The sequence below is a fragment of the Sphaerodactylus townsendi genome, linkage group LG08 (genome assembly GCF_021028975.2).
Source record: "Sphaerodactylus townsendi isolate TG3544 linkage group LG08, MPM_Stown_v2.3, whole genome shotgun sequence".
NCBI classification, from domain to species: Eukaryota; Metazoa; Chordata; class Lepidosauria; order Squamata; family Sphaerodactylidae; genus Sphaerodactylus; species Sphaerodactylus townsendi.
In genome coordinates, this window is record NC_059432.1 from 66,475,489 (window position 1) to 66,496,082 (window position 20,594).

General features: G+C 40.5%; 1 protein-coding gene across 2 annotated transcripts; it reads right to left on the bottom strand.

The window, feature by feature from the left end:
- Window positions 1-1,830: 1,830 nt before the first annotated feature.
- Window positions 1,831-20,292, bottom strand: FAM168B (family with sequence similarity 168 member B). 2 transcript variants are annotated; one of them, XM_048505307.1, is made up of 7 exons: window positions 20,077-20,292; window positions 14,453-14,533; window positions 11,233-11,316; window positions 10,449-10,591; window positions 8,910-9,084; window positions 7,660-7,784; window positions 1,831-6,711 (listed from the first exon to the last, which is right to left on the bottom strand). In XM_048505307.1, exons 2-6 carry the CDS (start codon window positions 14,520-14,522, stop codon window positions 7,672-7,674), a joined length of 585 nt encoding a protein of 194 aa, XP_048361264.1. In that variant the 5' UTR covers window positions 14,523-14,533; window positions 20,077-20,292; the 3' UTR covers window positions 1,831-6,711; window positions 7,660-7,671. The 2 variants fall into 2 exon arrangements, with proteins under 2 accessions (XP_048361264.1, XP_048361262.1); XM_048505305.1 differs by having other exon boundaries at window positions 8,910-9,087; window positions 20,077-20,288.
- Window positions 20,293-20,594: the final 302 nt, after the last annotated feature.

The window sequence follows — 20,594 nt, forward strand, 5'->3', positions numbered from 1 at the left end:
GGGAAGACTGGGCTGCCTCCTTACATGTAACCAGAAATGTGAGACCACACTTCAGCCCCACTGCACAGCCAAAAGGCCAGAGGTAAGTGTTCCATGAGTAATGGGCCAATAAGAGAATAGCTCCTCTCAGAGACTGAATTGGGGAGGAAGAGTAAATAGACACAGTAAAGAGTGTTTTTTCCATGGATTAGTATTGAAATCAGAACCAACACTGGAACTGAAAGTGAAGAGGGAAGTGGCTAAGCTTCACACATTACAATTCACAATGGTGAGGGGATTCAAGAGGGTCCCTGCAAACTGGGTGAGTGGTCAGCAATGTGGATTATTGATGCTCCTTTCATTTCATCCTGTATTGTTCTACTACTAAGAAACAGTTGCATGACTCCTGACACACATGTCTTGGAGGAATCTGGATTTTGGGGAAGGGGGCAGACTTCTAAGTTCTCCACTGTTTTAATTTAACATGCAAATCATCCTCCTCCTGGCAAAACAGGGAAGGGGAAGAGCACTAGACAGTACTACAAAATCAGGAACAAACGTTCTCTGTACAATGCCATATGAGAGTATATACATTTTAAAAGATAGAGCCCGTTAAGAAGTGGCAAGGGCAACAAACCATATCAGCCCACATCACACTGAACTACAGGGCACTGAACATTATGCACATTTCTCTGCAGAAATCCTTAATTACAAGCCTTAATACAAAACAGAATGCACTAGATTCTCATTTTACCTCAAATATATTGTATGAAGCACACTACTTTAGAATACTGATAAAATCCAGCAGTGGAATCCCAGATTCTTACTGGGGAATCTGAGATTCGTATCTTCACTTTGCCATGAAACTTATATGGTGCTCAGGATCAGTACACATTTCAGACTAACGTATCTCATAAGGCTGTGAAAAGGTTGTGAAAAAGAACGCACATGTGCACACCCATGTACCAGGCTCTGAGAAGCGCAGTTTTAAAAGCCACTATTTATTCAGATGTGGATGAGGTACAGGGGGATTTCCCATTTTCATATCACCAATGAAGAGTAATACTTCAGACAAATGCTTGTTCCCTTGCATCAGCACACACCACAGTAGACTCCAAGCCTCATGAGGTACGTAGTGAGTAAGGCTTTGATGCCCATACAAGTCAATGGAGCAAATCAACACACCTCTGGTAGAAGCCTTTGAAGCGGGGCTACAACACAGGCCAGAGTTCATATTTGCCTACTACTTCAAATTTCTTATCCCCTTATCAGGTGGTCTGATTTGAACAACTCAATCCCTCGTGTTTCAGCTGTGCTTGCCCGAACCTATTTTGCAGCCATCCGAAAATTTAATGGAATAAGGGAAAATATGTTGTATTTTAGGCTTGTACATGAAAGAAATGAAACCTCTATAGAAGAACACTACCTTTGGTGATGCTTCCATGCGCTGCTTTTCTTTGGCACAATGCATCAGTACAATATGTGGAAAGGTTGACCTGGTCATAAGAAGTAGGTAACTGTGCTAGACAACCAACAAGCCACAGTGGTTTCCCTCTGAATGAACTAGCAATGGCTTTGATGTAGTGTTAATCTGTTGGGGCAGCAAGCCACAACATTCTAGGTGGCAGGACATGACCAGTACAGTGCTAAGCATAGCTACAACTTCCTAAGCAAAGGGTGTAACTCTGGTTAGGATTGCACTGTACAGCATGGTACAGACTAGATCTGCACATTACTCAAACTTTGAAAACAAAAACATGTCAACTGCTGGTTGTCTGCACGGATCAGGCTGTCCAGAGTATGAAAGTGTGTGGGGGGTGTAACTAGCAGATAAATAAGAAAACCACATTATTAAGCAACACAGTCAATCTTTATTGAAAACTGAAGTATTAATACATAACAATTCCTGTTACATAAACGTGCTTTTAAGAATTTAACTCTGAGCTCATCTACTCATTGGATTGCATAAAAATAAAAATGAATTTTACACAATTGGCTCAGAATGGAATTGCCACTTCTAAGTGTTGATGCAATAGTTCAATGCGGACGTGATGCTTTAAACTTGTTCTGGAAGACAACATTGACCTAAACTTGGAAAAAAGTACCAATACAACTGTTAAGACAGTTTTTCTTCTTAAAAAAAAGTTATCAAAAAAGGAAACCTGTGCCTATTTTATAACAAACACTATACTGGGGCCTCTTGAACCTCTGTTGCATGCACTCCCCCTTTCACCCCACAAGGGCAGCCAATAATAGCACTACAATAAAATCCCACTAACAAATCCGTTCTACTAAAAACAAGTCTGTACAGCAGCAAGCTAAATGAAGCTTCCCCAGTTTGCTTGCTAAGTGCTCAAAAAGTCACACCAGATTGGAAACAAGTCACATAGACACTGATGCTGGATAATTAGAGGTTAAACTGTTCAGAATACTTTGATATGTTGAGTTGGCTGCTGACACTGAGATACACAATTTTTTTTCTATCACACCAGAAAGGGTCAAATGCTCCTCTCTGTCCCTCTCTGTTCCTATAATTAGAAGTGAAATAATTTCAAATAGGTGGGAAAAGTCAAAGCTTAAACCCCTAAATATGATATACTAATGCAAAATAGGCTTCCAACTTTGATATAACCTTTCTTTTTCTCTGCCTCTACTGAAAACTTGCACCAACCACAAAGATTCTTCATAGATGTCTCAATGAACACATGGAGCTCGATGGGGTGGCAACTAGAAAGCAACTAGTAACAATTCACTTCACTAAAGTCAACTGGAAAAGGCAGCAGCTTTCAGAGAAGCTCCATGTCTGCATCGATACTTATACAAAGCTCTGGATTTATGGGTGCTGTGATCAACATGTAAAGACAGAAAAGGCATTTGTTTACTACTGGGATAGGTTCACGTCCCTTGATGTTTCCTACCAGGGTTACCCAATGAAAAAGGTTATGCTAATCCTTGCATCTATTGGGGAGTCCACATGGTGACATGGTTGACCAGCGAGAGCGTTAAAGCTCTTTTTTTTAACCAATTTTTTTATTATTATTAGAAGCAGCCACTAAATCTTGGATATTTGTGTAAAAATGTCAACTTCCATCTAAGCAAATTTCACAAGTATTCTGTTTTATATATAACAAGAGAATCCCTCTAAGATTCCTGCATTTTAACCAGGGCAAAGTTAAAGCTGCTTTACAATACTGTGCTCAAGCTGTGGCAAGTTCTTGTTAAAGAAGTAAACTATTTGCCTTGCCAGTTCTGATTTCACCACAGAAATTAAGACTGGTCAGAGAAGCCAATTCACAAATGAAATGTTTTGATGCAAATGCTGTACCATGAGTTTTAGTCAGACAGATTAGAATTCTAAGTGGCGTTTTGGTTTTTAGAAATTTAGCTATTGTGAATCCCCGTCCTTCCCAACCCCCCATTATCACGATCACAACACTAAACACACCTTTTATGCTTACTTTATAAGCTTCTCAGAGTACTTCTTAGATTTGTGTATCCTCAACAATGGTTTTTAGTTAAACATTTATAGCCAGAATTAATGAAGGCTTTATTAGCTTCCTCTTATTTGGTTAGTGCTAACACCTGCTGACTACATCTACCAGTTTTTTGGGCAAACAGTAGTTCCACATAATGCAATTTTTTTCTGACACTTATGATACTCTCAGTCTAATCCTATACAGAATCACTCTAATCTAATCCTGTTTATTTCAACAGGTTTAGACTAAAATAATTCAGTGTAATGCTATGTTGGATGTTACCTGTTTTACAAACTTCTGCTAAACTATACCTTAATGTTGTTTAAACACATAATGTTTGAAGTAGAGTCCAGAACTTTTACTTTCTCGGTTATTGCTGATTATTTATGCAGTTCAAATGGATAAGCATATTGGCTGCATTCACTTGCCAGCAGCTTGATGTGAGCCTTGTCTTTACTGCATAAGGTCCCCCTTTTAAAGTTTTTGGGGAGTTCCAACCCAGCTACATACTATGAATCTGAGGTTTTACAACACTCACCCACACACACCCACGCATACACATTCTTCCCACAGGAACTCTAAACAGGGAGCAGAACAAGCAGAAGGAGAAGATCCTCATTATCCCTCTGCTGCCTGTAACCTCACTTGAAGTACAAACTTTCAGTTTCATATTCATGCTTTTTTATTATTTGCAACAATATACCAAGCTATATACACCCCTCATCACTGTGCTTTTGGTTACTTCCCTAGTGAGTCTACTGGAAGCATAGAGCCACCTCCAGTAAAATGCCCTCTCTTCTCCCTCCCACCCACAGATTAGAATTGCTGGAAGGTGCAGTTATCTTTTGCAACCGGTACTTTTCCTTCCTTGCAGATGAATCCCATAACACAAGTTAGAAGAAAGTGCTCAAGTGAGATCACCTAAAGGATGCAACTTGCTATTGTGTCCAGAAAGTAAGAGGAAGCATTTCGAAGTGTGAAATAGGAAAATAAATTATAATTTTGTCGTTACCATTCACCGAGTGCTGCATGAGCAGAAGGAGTTCAGGGTAGATGTAAGGGACTCAAACGAGTGGATTTCATTTCACTTTCCCAGTATAGACTTGTTCCAAAACTCCCAATTATTCTATGTGGCAAGAGATATTTTTGTTTACTTGAGCGTCGCTAAATTGGACTTCTGTCCATATCAAGCGATTACAGTTCTGTGGAGCAGGCTGTGAACTGATTTCTCACACAGAATAGATAGCAGACTCATCCTAAGCAGTACAGACTCAAATGGGAGGGGAAAGCTCTTCCGTCTTCCACACAGAAGGTTCCCGACAGCAACAAGCACCCAAGATTAAGATTTAAAGTAACTTTGTTTTTTGTTGTGCTAAAGGCTTTTGGGTCCCCCCCCGGGGGGGGGGGATCCCCTATGGAAAATAAACTATAAAACCCAACATTAAAAAAAATTGAAGAGGGCTTATTGCAAATAAATTAAGCCATAAAGGCCCTGACCTCTACTGAGTTGTGAGGTGCAAAAGTCTCTTACACTAGGAAATGCTGGGAGAGCAGCATTAAAATCAGTATGCATGCTACAATGAAGTAGCTACCAAATCTGATTAAAAGACTGATCACCCCCAATATATCATCCCAAAATAAAGCAAAGGTGATATTCATATTTCACAATTTTAAAAGCCTTGCAAATGTACTATGAAGATGCTATGCAGAAATTATCAACCTTAAAAGGGAATGGCATTTACAACCATTTACTGCACAAATTTATTGCTGGCAAAAAAGTATTGGGAAAATGTCCAATTACTGTATTCCTAAATTATGCCAATTTAAAGAAAGCCCTTGATTGCATTTAGCAATGAAACTTAAAAAAACCCACACCTATAGAATCATAATAATTTTGGTACATAAAAAGGTTCCAAAACTAGCCCTATATCCCCAGAGCATTGACTGAGGTAATCCTGTAAAAACTCAAGCCACAGCAGAGTTCAGAAGTGGTTCTCTGAAATGAAATACTGCATCTGCTTCCTTAATTCAGTTTTCCAAATGCAATTTTAGGAGGCCAAAAGAGGTTATGCGAAGTTTAACACCAAAAATACTGTCTCCAATGAATATCTCTATACTTGATCACTTTCTAATTTAGTACCAAATTTCTGGGGGAAAACTCTAGCATCCTGACACTCCTTTTGTTACAGTTTGTTCATAATCCATGCTGCAAGGAAATCAAGCCAATAAAAAAGCTGTTCAAAATTGTTTGTTCCCCTTTAAATATTAAACATGGAAACTTACTTTAGAACACATAGCTGAATACCCTCCTACTGAACAAATATTCTGGCATTAGTACATTTTTACAAAAGCAAGCTGGTCTAAATTACAACATTTTCAGCTGATAAGGACTAGTACTTTCTCTTAGGGGGAAATATTGAAGCCAAATGGCAGTGTGGAAGTCTTCTGGACGTCACATCAATAATCTGAATCTGTGATTTTTCTCGGAGGTTCCCACCTAATAATCTAATAAAGTATGCCTTAATGATTCAGACAGCGACATGCTGCTCTTGTTCACTGATGACCATACGATATTTCTTGTACAATTATCCTTAAGAATGTCCATGTAACACTGAATCGAAAAAATGGAAATGGAAAAGGGACGCATGGTAAACAGATCCTCTGTAAGATCTCTACAAACTACAAACTCCTTTTCCAGTCACTGAATTAGGAAAGGAAAATATCACTTTATGTTGCCCCTTCAAATGGTGCCATCATCAACCTTAAAAGGTTAAAGCACTTCCTAATGTATAGTGTGTTTTTTTCTATGAAAAAAGAATCACTTTCACAATTCTACCTTTTAAGACCCTGCATACATTACAACAGTGCATTAGTAAAACAAATTGTAAAATACTTCTCGGCTCCTTTGGATTTTGCATATGACGGTTTTTGCATCAGTCACAGCAGGTAGATTGAGCAAGCTTTGTGTGTTTCTTAAACATGCATTCAACTAGATATGATCAATAAATTTATACTCCCTTTAATCATTATAATTAGCTAAAAAATTGCAAGACAGTCCACAAAACAGGATTTGCTTTAAGACTAACTGGAGTTCCAAGATGTAAGATATGCAGCACTGGGAAATCTTCAGTGATCTGGAATTAGTGTTTAGCAAAGGGTTGCAAGCATCAGAAGTAAGTCCTGGTTGGAGGCATGAGGGCTTCAGCACCAACTTTTAAACCTCAGTTACTTGATTGCATATCTCCCATCTTCAAACCTGCATTTAAAGGAGACCGAGAAAGAGCCTAAGTAGCACCTCAGACTGGTTTATTGCAACAAGAGATACCACGACAGATTCATTTCAGATGCAGCACATCACTAGCAACCTCACTCCCCAGACCAGCCACATTACACAGGTTTACCCAAGAAAAGGAGTCTCCATCATTTGTGTTCTAGATACAGCATAGCCCTATTCTTCCAACTCGCTGAATGCATTGTATGTAGTTCACTTTGGAAATATACCCACCCAAGCTACAGTAGAAAGCCCAGATATTACCCATGGTTCACTTGAATGGAGATTTGAAAATAAGGATGACATCTGTGTCCATGACTGAACAGCTTGAAATTGTGTACATGGGTGAAATTGTGCATATAGATGAACAATACAATAATTTAAAAAAAGGTTCTGGCCATTATTAAATACTTCCCCGATACAACCATTAGTTCAAATATGAATCCATGGTCTTCCATCAAGTTATTTGCATGATAACTCATGGGGAGCAGAGAAACAAAAACTGCTGAGCCCGTGCTTTCATAGCCAGTTAAACTAGCCAGCTGGCCGTATTGCTGGCTTGATGAGCAGAGGACACAGTGAGCACCTCATGATGAGATGGAGTGGTTTTGCATCCTGTAGGAGGCCATGTAGAACTATGTCTGGGGGGGGGAAACCTCAGACCCTAGAGTCCTTACCCAATAATTTATTTTATACAGAATAAAACTATTATCAAATATAAGAGGTCCCTTGTATATCACAGAAAAAAATTTCAAGAAAACAAGGTGATATGCCATTTAAGTTTGCAAATTCCAGAATGACTGCTGACAACTACTCTCTGCCCCCTGCCTAAAGTCAGTCATGTCTTACGCCAATTGCCTCATGATGAATCTGGTACAATTGCCTACATACAAACAGGTCAACACAATAAAACTAGTTGTGCCAGTTACTTACACTGCCTGGTAATCACCACTGTGGGGGCACATAGCTATAAGTTGGAGTTCCTGGGGCCCGATAAGTAGGCATCGTAACAGGGTGTGGGGCTACAGGAGTTGGGGAATGTGTTGTCAACAAAGTACCTGCAAGTGGAAAAATATTTCAGTACTTAACAGCTTTACCACAATACAGTAGGTATCCATAAATGAATAGTGACCAAGTTGAACAGATCTTTTGTTAGAAACATGGTTGGCCAATTGATATTTTTTCGCTACTAGCCAGTGTCTTCAAAATGTTTTTGCACAAAAAATTGGGATCCGCTGTGATTCCCTGCCCAATGCATTTAAAAGACACCATCGATAACAAATAGTTAGCAGCACGCCAATGAAAATTTAAAATGTGACCTTTAAGTAGAAGTATAATTTTTTTTCTCACAAAAGACTCACATTTTCATAGAATACTCAGATAACGCCTTCCCATGTATCATATCAGGATTCTTTTTACAACATTCCTATAAAACAAGGCCATGCCATTTCTATACCACAGACAGGGAATGCAGGGTTTAACTACTTGTGAAGGCAGCGGACCCCTCTTTTAAATTTGGGTTTACCACAATGACACAGGGAGAAGCCTGATTTTAAGGAGAAAAGAAGCATCTGGAAACAGAACAAATGGAAGTAAGCCCAAGGAAGAGAGAAAATTAGGCACTCATCAGTCAAATATTCCTTTCACTCTTAAAACCACGCCTCCTCTATAACGTACCAGTTCTTTTTGCAAAGGCTTATATGGGCAACTTATGGACAACTCTCTGACCAGAAAAAGGTATTTTTCTGATTTAAATATTTTTAAAATATTCCCAGTGCCAAATGAATAGTATTAGAGAAAGATTTCTCTACAGAGCTGCAATTCACAAAGTCTCAACTGTCATGTCAAAACCTCAATGAAATACATGGGCAAAAAAGTGGTTAACAATGCATTAGCAGTTCATGACTCAGCATCAAAGATGATTTGTTGGTTGGTAAACAGCATGTTAAAATATTAAACGACACATAGAGGATTAATGTGTGGCTAAAAGCCATCTAAAGAAAAATGCAGTACACATGTTCAGAGACAGTATGTGCACTTAACAGAATACACTTGAGAATTTACATATGACATATAGCAGACCACAGCACTAGAGATCCATTATAATTTCTTTAATACTGAAAAGTGAACTACAATTTCTGTACAGCCCAGTGAGAGAGTAACAAAAAGAAAGTTGGTTGTACCTGCTGACATTGCCATTGTGGTCCCAGCAACCATTCCCATGGTGACACCATTTCCTCTAGGGGGTGGAATTGGTGCTGGATACATAGTTGCTGGCATTCCATTGGGCTGCACAACTGTAGTGTGATGAATTACGTGGGGTGGTGCTGCATACAAAGGCTGTGTATAGTAAGTGCCCTGCTGTTGGGGAAAAAAACAAAAACTTCTTTGCACTGGTGAACATGAATACATATAACAGTACCTGGAAAATGCCATCAATTACACAAACATGAAATCAGAGATAGAATACAGCATTACCTTTGGAAATGGGACAGATATAAAATACCCCCTAGTAACCAGAACTGATTGGCAGTTTACCCACTCCCCTTTGCATTTTGTCTCCAGAGGAATAACTGATATTTTAAAAAGGAAAGCAACTTGGTTATGCTTCAGGACTAAGTTCAGGACTAAGCATGCTTTCAGGCCCCAGGCATGAATGACTGAGTCAGAATTTACAACCCTTAAGAGCAAAAACAACAGCTACTTCCTTAAAGAACTTACAATCTAAAATGCAAAGGAGACTCTGGCCCTTTCCGCACGGCAGCGGAAACGAACCTCCATCGGCATAATTTATGCCGATGGAGGTTCTGGGACCATTCGCACGCTAGCATGCGAGCGGCCCCCACTCTCCCCCCTGCTGGAGAGGAGCCGCCTCTCCAGGGGTCGGAGGGCAGCGTGGGCGGGTCCCTGCAGCCCTCCAGGGCGACACTGGACTTGACGGTGAGTGGAGGAGACGGGGGAAGCAGCATCTTCCCAGCGGTGCGGTTTGCACTGTGCCGCTGGGAAGACGCTCCTTTGTAAAAACCTCGCTTGTTTTGTGAGGTTAAAAGCAGCACCTTCACGCCGCTTTTTGGGCAGCCTCTTGTGCGAACAGACGCCCAAGGGCGGCGTTTTTGCCATCCCTGGGCCGCTGTATATCGACCGTGCGGAAAGGGCCAAAGAGAAGGAAAGGTAGTGGAAAAAGATTAGGAAGCAGTGATAAGCAAGGGAAGAATATGCATTTCAGCTACTTAAGACTCAATTTCCAGTTCCTATCCATGTTAACTTGGAAACAGTACTCAAGGGACAAACACCCATATAAAGGTACACAGGACTGCAGCCTTTTGTGTTCCTATCCAGTAATTTGAAGGAACAGTTGTCTTTCCCACAACTATCCTATATACATTCCATCACTCCCCCTCCCCATAGGAATAGACTAGCACAACCTCTTAGTACAGGTGACACTATGTTCCTCCATTTCTGCCCTGATGCTATCGTCTCCCTGATATATTTATAGTGATATGGACATGGGAAATGTAGGAGAGAAACAGCAGAATGATATTTTTCCAAGAACAATTATGACCTTAAAATGAAATAGCTCACAGAAGTACTATCTGAAGCAAAACATGAGGAACGAGAGGCACAATACACTGAGTCAACTACTGGCTATATATTAACAAAGCACTCAATAGGTAGAACAATCCCATCAGTTACAGAACAAATGAAAAACTTATGCTTTTCACCTGTGCATATGGATTCTGCTGTGGATAGGCACTTCGAACCGGATACACTGCAGTTTGGTAGGGGTTGGGTGATGAAGAATAGGGAGGCACTGCACCACTTGTGGGTGAACAGGAGACTTTATATGGTGTGCCTGGCGTATAACCTAGAACAAAAATAAAGCAGCCACATTTAATCTTGTTGAACTGACAGTCACTTTTCAAATTCAGCCAGGATATTCATTACACAGTTCTCCTAACTCACGGGAAGCACTGGAGATCTCTCATAAAAACTTACTCATGCAACATCTGAACTAGTCAGGCAAGTATCCAGGACGACAGAAAGCAAATAATAGTATCTAAAGGAGACAATTTTGTGTAGCCCCACAGGCTGCAAGAGCACTGTGCAATGGATGACAGACTGATAAGAAGGCCACAGATTCCAAGCTGATTCAGCCCAGAAACAGAAAAGAGTACATGTCTTCAAGCCTCATCAACCTAGCTTTACTGGTGGGATGCTGACAGTTTGTGTGGGAAAGAAAATGGGAACAACCCTAGCCCACTCTTACACTGTGCAGATACTGATCAAACGCAAACAGGACAAGCTCTAGATAAGCTTTTAAAAAGAGGGGTGATGTGTTTTTTTTTTTTAATCACCTCTTTGGACTGGCATGGGAAGCAAGTTGATGCCAATCATTATTTCCCAAATGCAGAATATGTATTTGTATGCACTACATATAATTTCTCATGCCTTTTGTTCTAGTATTCTCTGTATCATTAGCTTTTCACAGTATTTCTGTATACATACCTGTTTGGAATGTAGGATTTGCTGCAGGGTACATATTAGGAGAATAGGCAGGAGCAGCAGCTGCATAGCCCATTGGGAATCCAGCTGAGAGGAAGAAGCCAAAAGTTACTTTATTACCGATAGTGTTCCCAAAAAGTATTTTCTAAACAAGCCAAACATTATGAAAACAACTTCATAACAACTCCCCTCTTGACCTGAAGTGAAGATCCAGCCCCAAGCAGGTGGTCCCTATGAACTGACCAACAGGGAGGCTTAGAGATGAGAAGAGGATGCAACAAGAAGACTAGTGAGAAATTGCATTCCCCCTCATCTGTGAGTCCCTGCAAGTTCCACACTTGCAATTTAAAGAGAAACATCTCAGCAATGTAAATGAAGGCCATGGGATTCAGACTTCTGCCTTCCGAGAAGGTATTCCATTACTGTATATAATGCCTAGCACACACTTGATGACAACAGATGCCAAAGCAGTGATAACCCATTTCTTCTCAAAACATTTGTTACCAAAAATATACGTGAAGCTGTTTAGCTGACGCTTAAGTCACACAAATCTTCTACACCAATTCCAGATAACCTAATGGAATAACACAATACTTACTGGACTTAAACTACCGAAGGATAAATGATACCAAGTTGTTTTTACGATATAACGTGACACACAGAAATACAGGGTTGGCTCTCGGTTTCTTCCCCATTTAATGTTACCCTGTTAAAGCCCCCCGGGTTCCACAAAGTTTATAGGCAGGTCCCATGATCTCCAGAACCACCTTATTTGGTGATCAAAGGGGACCAACCACTCCTTCACTTTTCCATCAACTTAAAGCTAGATTCAGTCCGAAGTGGATGTGTCCAGAATCTTGAAAGCCAGCATGGTGCAGCAGTTAAGAGCAGCTGGATTGCAATCTGGAGAACTGGGTTTAATTCCCCACTCTTCCACCTGAGTGGCAGAGGCTTATCTGGTAAATCAGATATATTTCCGAACTCCTACATTTCTGCTGGGTAACCTTGGGCTAGTCACAGTTCTTTGAAACTCTCTCAGCCCCTCCTACCTCACAAGGTGTCTGTTGTGGTGAAAGGAAAGGAGTTTGTAAGCTGCCTTGAGCCTCCTTACAGAAAAGAAAGATGGGGTATAAATCCAAACTTCTCCTCTTCTCTTTTTGATTAGTAGTGGCTGCCTGCTAAACTGAACGTGGTAACAGGTGCATCTATTCTTAGCTTGCATCATAAAAGCCACTCAAGACTCTTTGGGGGAAAATGTTCTTGACAAGCAGTTTGCTCTTCATAGCTGTTAATTCCACCAACAAGCACTTGCTTACCCATACTGTTTATTCCACACAGATCTTTATTTTACACATGCAAAGTACGCAGGTAAAGATTATGAAGGACTACATCTCTTCAATATGAAGCACCCAGTGACAGTAGAAACTGAACTATCAGTAAAAACCTATTTATATAATGCTTTTCTTAAGTGTTCCAGCCCTCAATCCTTCCAACAGTCTGAAAAATAGGGCACTATTAATAAGGCCTTGTTAAACTGAACGTTCTGGTTACCAGAGATGAGCAAGAATTTCTTCCATTAGACTAAGTATGAAAGCTTTACAGAAAACACGTATCAATTATTTTAAGCAACATATCTAGTGTTCGTTTGTACACTAGCTGTTTAGTGAACTGTTAGCTGGTGACCTGCATAGATTTGATTGCCCTGCCTCTTACCGTAGGACGATGTTGAGACACAGTCTGAGACTTGTCAGCCAATTTATGGCCAAGGTGGTATTTGAACTAACGATATAGAGTCACTATTTTAACCACTGCACTAGACAGGCTTGTAAAGTTTCCATGCTAAAACAGCCTGTTTCAAGGCTGAAAATCAATGTATTTCAAATACTGTAAGAAGATGTTAACTCCTCTAAAACAGAACATTTTTCTGCACTTACTTAAAAGGAAGCCAAATATTACTTAGTAGGACTTGATTCTGAATAAGAATGTACAGGATTGCACTACATATTGCTTAATACAAACCACTGACATAATTTTTAAGATTACACAGTAGTACTAATAGCCTCCTATTAAGTGAGGAAGGTACTTCTAGTACCTCAGTTTCAGAGTGTCTATGAAATACAAAGCAAATTAAATTCAGAAAGTCAACAAGGATTATTTTCAATTTTGACAGTTTATAGAAGTCATTTTTTAAAATCCACACACAGATACTAAATATTTACAAGATTTGCTAATGCTTCTAGTGAGGCAAGAGTAGCAGAGTATTCCTGCAAATTCATCACTTCTTCATGAAAAAACAAAGGATAACCAGAACAATCATTTAGTCATGTACCACAAGCAGAAAAATGATGTAGCCTTATCTTGCATTAAATACACAGCAGTATATTTTCTTTTACTATTAGTTCATTTCAGGATACAAGCAAGATCAGATATGGAATATTAAGCTGTCAAGTGAACCATTTTATAGCTCTCAATGGCATGTTAAGCCATGTTATCAAGTCATGCTCTGATCCAAGTTACTTGAAACCAACTGAATGATTCTGCTGAAATGTGATGGAGATTATTTTGAACACGGAGAAAACAAACTAAAGTGCAAAAGATCAAACTGTAACTGCATGAAATAGTATTTCGTGTATGATGCTATACAGGGAAGATTACTTTAAGCCAAAACAATCACTTCAGCAATTTAAATCGATGTCATGCAGCTTTTGCAAGCACAGAAATAGTCAAAGGCCACCTTTGGCACTGCAATTTGTGTGGCGCTTTCTATGTCTTCTGGGCCTAGGAAAGAATAAAGCACCAGCAATAGCTTTGAGGCATTTTCTGCGCCTTCTGGGATTACAGCCAAGTAGCACAGTTGCTCATCACAGGAGCAGCTGCCTCAGTGTAGTTCCAGCAATCTTTACCTGTTACCTACCTGCCTTGTTAGAAAAGCAACAGAAGAAAGCTCAACCTGCTTCCTGGAGTTCTCTGGTGTTTCTGATACCCTCTAGGCCATAAGAATGCAACCTGATGTAACATCACACAAGCCTGATTTCTTCAGAGTTACACATGCCACCAATAGCACTATTTTCTACCTTCATGGCTCAACCAGTTTGCAAGTTAGATATCTACTGACTAGGAGGGAACTTGCTGCTCCATCCAAACCATAACTTGAAATAAAAAATTAAGTCAATGTCCAGTTCATTTACTACCACCAAGGTAATAAGTTTGGCTATTTGCATACCTGGATAACCAATTCCTTTGGCATTTGCATAGGGAACCCCAGAAGATCCAGGACTATAGACAGGATTCATGATTTCAGTAACTGTAAGACAGAAAATGGAAAAAGGATATGAAGTTCATAACCACTATTTTTCAAGTGAAATACTTAACAGGTATTCCAATTTCACCTCTTTCATTAGCAATATTCTCACTTCCTTGCAAATGAAACAAATGCACTTCTTTGCTTTAACACTGTTAACTGTATTCTCTGGTAGGATGTCAACTACTAATACGCTTAATAGTGTTCATAGGCAGGATGGATCCAAGGTCAGTTTGCCCTTAGGGTAAGGGACTTCTTCCAGGGGAATATCTGGCATCTCTCATAGCAGCCTGAAATTCCTCACTAAAATCTTGTTGGATCTACCCCACGTTCTTCATAGAAAGTGGTGTTAAAAGGTAACATTTTTTTCAGTGTAGAATTATGCCTCTAAATACAAATGTACACAGGCTCAAATGAAGACCACCAACTTCCTTGTTTTAACAACAATCACCAGGAAGTGATAATCACAGTTTGTTTTACTTCAGAGAAAAGTTCCTTTAAGGAAGAAATAGCTCCCTGGAAAGAATATGCTCTATACTTTATCACATAGATACAAAATTACCCCTGCGCAGCAAACCAACTCTAAAGCCTACAGTGGTTGTACAGAATATTATTTAGGAGCCCGGTTGGGGATTTAACTCAACAAGTCCATGGACCAGCTGACTGAATGCTTTTAAGAGTCACTAGTATGCTGATAGAATCTACAGGAAGATTATCTACACTGTTGCCCTGATTTTTAGCACAACTAGTTTATGTGCACACTGCACCTTGTAACAGGAATTTTCAGCTCTTTTACAGCTCAAAGACCAATCCTAAAGCAACAGGTTTAGCTATGCAGCACTTACTTCCAAATTATCAATGCTTATTTCTCTAGAAAGTTCAATACCCTATACTAAAACTTCATTTCAATAAACTGTTTGCTTAAGACACAGATTACTGTGATTATCATTCTCTGAAAATGAAACAAATAAAAACATTCATATTCAGTCATTTGGGATTCCTTTATCATGTACCATTCCTACTTTCCTATGAAATCAGACTTTCTTCCCATCAATAAGGAAAGCTTATTTCTCCCTAAACCAACAACACTAAATCCCTCCATATATTGATTGATTTCCCCACACACCATCCATTTAGTTCCTTTGATTTCAACCAAGAGTTACATGATGAAATGACACAAGCTTCAAATGTAGTCAATACATGAATAAAAGGTACAACATCGAGGTGTTCTGATTACAAAGACATGCCCTTCCGTTGCACCCTGGTTGAAGAAAACCTTGTCATCTAAACAGTCAATGTTTTCCAAGGTCTGCACCTAATTAATGTCTGTTCGTGGCTTTAAAGGTCTATTAATGATCTTTAATAGACCTTTAAAGCCACGAACAGATATTAAAGATCTTTAATATACTTCTAAAGTCACGAACAAATATTAATTTAGACTCTCTTGTTCTTCAGGTACACATGAATATTCAGCTTTTGCAGATAACTGCTATCTATGAATGTCACAGCAGATTCCTTGTACTACACTACACCACAGGAGTAAGAGGATAGCCCATTTTAATGAAACATAAAGTCAACAACAACAACTGGGATATAAATCCACACTCTCAAGTCACTGAACATCTCTTCTTGGTTTTGAGCAATTATTTGCTTTATAGATTTTTTAAAAAAAGCTTTATCTAAAAGATACCATTAACAGCCTTAGATCCGCAGAAAATCCCTGCTGACTGAAGGAATTCTCATTAGCAGAATTCTTAAACTCTGTCAGGCCAAAATACCAATTCTGGAGGACAGGACAACTCCCAAAAAATCATGAGGAGGGAGGCATGAATCAGAGGTGTTGCTGTAGGAAAAAAAATTGACAGAATCCATCCCTTTCTTCCTTCTACTGAAATTCTCTACCAACCCATCATAAATGATATAAACACGGGTCCCAAGCCACCAATTTGAATAACAGCTTATAACGTTCATTTTGGGAATTGTGGATTGACAATTCCTTCATTTCTAGTCACATTTGAAAATATGAAATAGTCCAACACACACACACACACACACACACCCCTACTACACTTAAATTAGCTGCTACCTCAGAGATTAATTGCACAATCCTATGCAGAATTAATCAAAACCAGATTCCCACAAATAGAGGAACCCTACATAAGATTACATATAAAAGTACCATAAGACCGCTTCTTGAAAACCAGTGACATTATTCAAGGGTAAGAAAAAAGATCATACCCTTGTTGAAAGGCTAATATCCTAGTGGTGATCACCAGGACTGAAAAGGCCAGCTCTGCCCATGTGCCTTGATTCTTGTTTCAGCAGCTCTCAATATTTAGCCAGGTGGAACATTTAATTTAGAACAGAATATTCATATTTTGAAGTATTCAGAGTAGCCTTGTGATCCATAGGAAAAAACAGTTTTGTTTAACACATGTTAAAACTGGACATAACATTTTATTTGAGAACATGAAATTCTGGACAGCTCAGAAGGTTACTATGTCAGACTGCACAGGGAGCCCATTGAAATTCACAAACAATTTTAACAAGAAAGAAGAGACTCTGAAAATTAGCAAAGCTTGGCTCCCAGTACTTTAAAAATGTACTGATAACCCCACCCGCAATACAATGCACTCAACCACACCTTTGCATAGCAAGTTCCACCCAAACACTTAATGATTGGTTCCCCATCCTGGGACATGGAGAATATACCCCACTAAACTTTCCCTTCTCATTAACAGTGTGAAACGGACTTCCCTCTGTGATACACCTCTGCAGATGCCAGCCACAGATGCAGGCGAAACGTTAGGAACAAGATCCACCAGACCATGGCCACGCAGCCCGGAAAACTCACCACAACCAGTTGAATCTGGCCGTGAAAGCCTTCAACAATACATTGAGTTGCAGATGTTTGATGGACAGAACTAAAATCAAACTTCGAGTCTAGGGTGAAATACATTTAACACAAAACAGTGATTATGAAGTTGTTTTATACACTGGAATTTTTATATCTAAGATTACAACCTCTCCAAAAGATTATATTAGACCAACAAAAGTAAAATATAACTGTAACATCATACTCTGTATCATATTTAAATTTCTTCTTTGTAAAATATAAGCAACCAATGCATTTTACTGGATTTAAATAGTAATCCAGATAACATTTTTAGAAAATTATGAGAACATCCTGCTTTTCTTATACTCTAAAAATGATGCAGTATCTGTATATCTCTTTGCAAGATTAAAAGCAACTAGAGGCAGACAGTGTATAGCCATCAGAAAAAACAGAAGGATTGTTTTGCTGGCTGCAGTATCAGGCAATAGGACCTTCTGCTATTTGAGACTAAACGTAGATGTACAGACAACTGCCAACAAGGAAACACGTACCAGAGCAGTGGGAAACAGAACAGCACTCCTTACTCTCCTCCAACAGTCACTTCACAAGACTGTGCCAGAGTCAAACAAAATTGAAGGGCACTTCAAATATTTAAGAATTATATAAACAGCATGACATTACAAAAATATGGTTTATCTACACTTACATGAAAGCAAGCCCCATTTTAAAACAGTGGGCTTTCTTTTAAAAGTTAACACATGTAGAATTGTAATGAAAGTCTTCTCAAAAGAATGCCACAAACTGAGGAAATTTTGCAATTGTTCAAGCATGTTCTTGCATCCAAAAGGCTACAACAATTGCTCACCCTACCTGCTTTCAAAGAAAGGTGGGACTCATGGTAGTTCCCAAGACAACAATGCCTTCTCTGTCACAGAATGTTTCCAGCACTGTTCTAAGTTATGAATATGAACATACATGCAGTAATAAATCAGGCCAAACAATATGAGCTGATTCTTGGCTATTAAGCTTCATTTAAAAAGCATCTTCTCACACAGGTCTGGTACTCTGAAACCAATTATTTGCAAATCAGTCTAGCATCTTAAAAAATCTCAGGTTTCTGAAAAGATGGCTATAAAGAAAAGTCAGCTAACTGTACCAAAGACACATGTTATATTTGGCTTAATTTATGACAGAAGCAGGTGGTTCCAACTATAAGTAACTAGGCTCATAACTTGAATTCTCAATGAATGTTGAATTCTCAATGAATGCTGAATTTGAAACTAGATACGTATAAACTCTTCTCACATTACTTTCATTTATAAGTACAGCTCCAGATCTTTCATTACCAGGAAAACCAAATGTGTTTCTAAAAATTTTTTAAGTCCAAAACAAAGCCTGAATCAAAATCCCCAATATTAGAAGACAAGACTCTCAGGAAAAGACAATAACGCTAGGAAAAGTTGAAGGCACCAGGAAAAGAGGAAGACCCAAGATTAGATTGATTGATTCTACAAGGAAGTTACAACCCTCAGTTTACAAGACCTGAGCAAGGTGGTTAACAAAATTTTGGAGGACACGCTTTCACAGGGTCACCATGAGTCGGAAGCAAGATGACAGCACTTAATACATATATGCAATACCGTGATGGCAAACCTAAGCTAAGCAAACCTTAATATTCATATATGGTTATTGGGTACACTCAGCACTGGACAGAGTACACACAGCTATTCTTGATAGAAAGTTCTATTAAAAATAGCCTTCATTTAGGGCATTCACATGAATCACGCTTGGAATGCGGAGGATAAAGCTATCTTTGCAACCAAGCAGTAAGCCTTGTATAACACCGCATATCATAACTGTGTTTCAGCAATGCACAAGTGGATTCTAGATCTTTGTAGTTGACAGTGGCAGTCAGAGATCAGTAATTTTCACTCAAAACCTGCACACAAAGGTTTCCAGCAGTACAGTCTAAGCATGCAAAAGTATCCTTGGAAATAAATACCACCTATTTCAACTGAACTTATCCCCTGAAGAAAAAATGGACTGCAGCCTTAACGAATGGAAACCCTAAACAGCTTCTCACAATTTGAGCGACGGAGCTCTGCATGTCTCACTCAGGAAAACCGTCGCGGGTGCAATTTTCTCTCTGCGCAGCGGTCTGCTTACACGTTTTTCTCTTCATCAGCTCGGGCCTGCAGTATGAGCAGCAGCACAGCCTCAGCCCTCTCCCCTAGCAAAGCGGGCACCTCTTCCAATTCATCCCGCGCCCACAACACTAACGTGGAGAGGCGCCGCAGCGATCCAACCTAAATACGGGCCCGCAAAGCCTGCAAAAAGCGTTCCCCCGCGCCAAGAATAACCCAGCGCACCCGCGAAGCATCGCCTCCCAGTTGCAAAAGAGACGCCAAGGAACGGAATGCGGCGGCCGCTAGCCTCAGGGCGGCGTGAGCGGCTCGGCGTCTCCGCAGGGCCTTGCGCTAGCCGCATATCCCCAGCTGCGGCCTTGCGCGGGGGATGCAACCAGGGCGGAAAAAGGCCAAGAACAGACATGCGAACCCCGGGAAGGTGGGGGGGGGGGCTTCTCGCGGGAGACAGTTGAGGACAGGGGGAGAGAGACCGACTGGCGGACCCCCCCCCCATCCCCTTCTGGAGGGGCCAGCGGTGCAGGGGAGGAGCCGAGGCGGCTGCGGAGCTCCGCTCCTCCACTTACCAGACTGCGGCGATTTGTCGCAGCGGCGGCCCCGGCTCGGCTGTGGCTCTCTCGCGCTCGGTGGCTGAGGCGGGAGGAGGCCGAGCCTGGAGCGGCTGCCGCTGCTGCTGTGGCTGCAGGTCCCTCCCGGCTGCTCCTTCCAGTCCCGCTCCCTCGTTCGCTGCTCTCCGGAGAACTGCGCAGCAACCCAGCGGCCCGCAACGTCACATCCGCCAGTCGGCCGAGTGCAGAGGATAGACGCGGCCGTGCGAGCCTGAAGCCCCCAAAGGCAGGAAAACCATCGTCACGTGCAGGGGGGCAATATTAAGGGTCGGGCCTTCTCACGTGGGCACAGGATCGCCGGTTTCTAATTTTGTTTGGGAACGGGTTGCATTTCTCTGATTTTGTTTAGAAACATGTATCCCGCCCTTCAGGGTTATAGCTTTTTAAACCGGCTGAACAAAAATTAGTTAACCCTCCTCCGCGCAAATTAGTAACACTGCCTGACGAAAACATATACCGGTGTGTGTGTGTCCGTA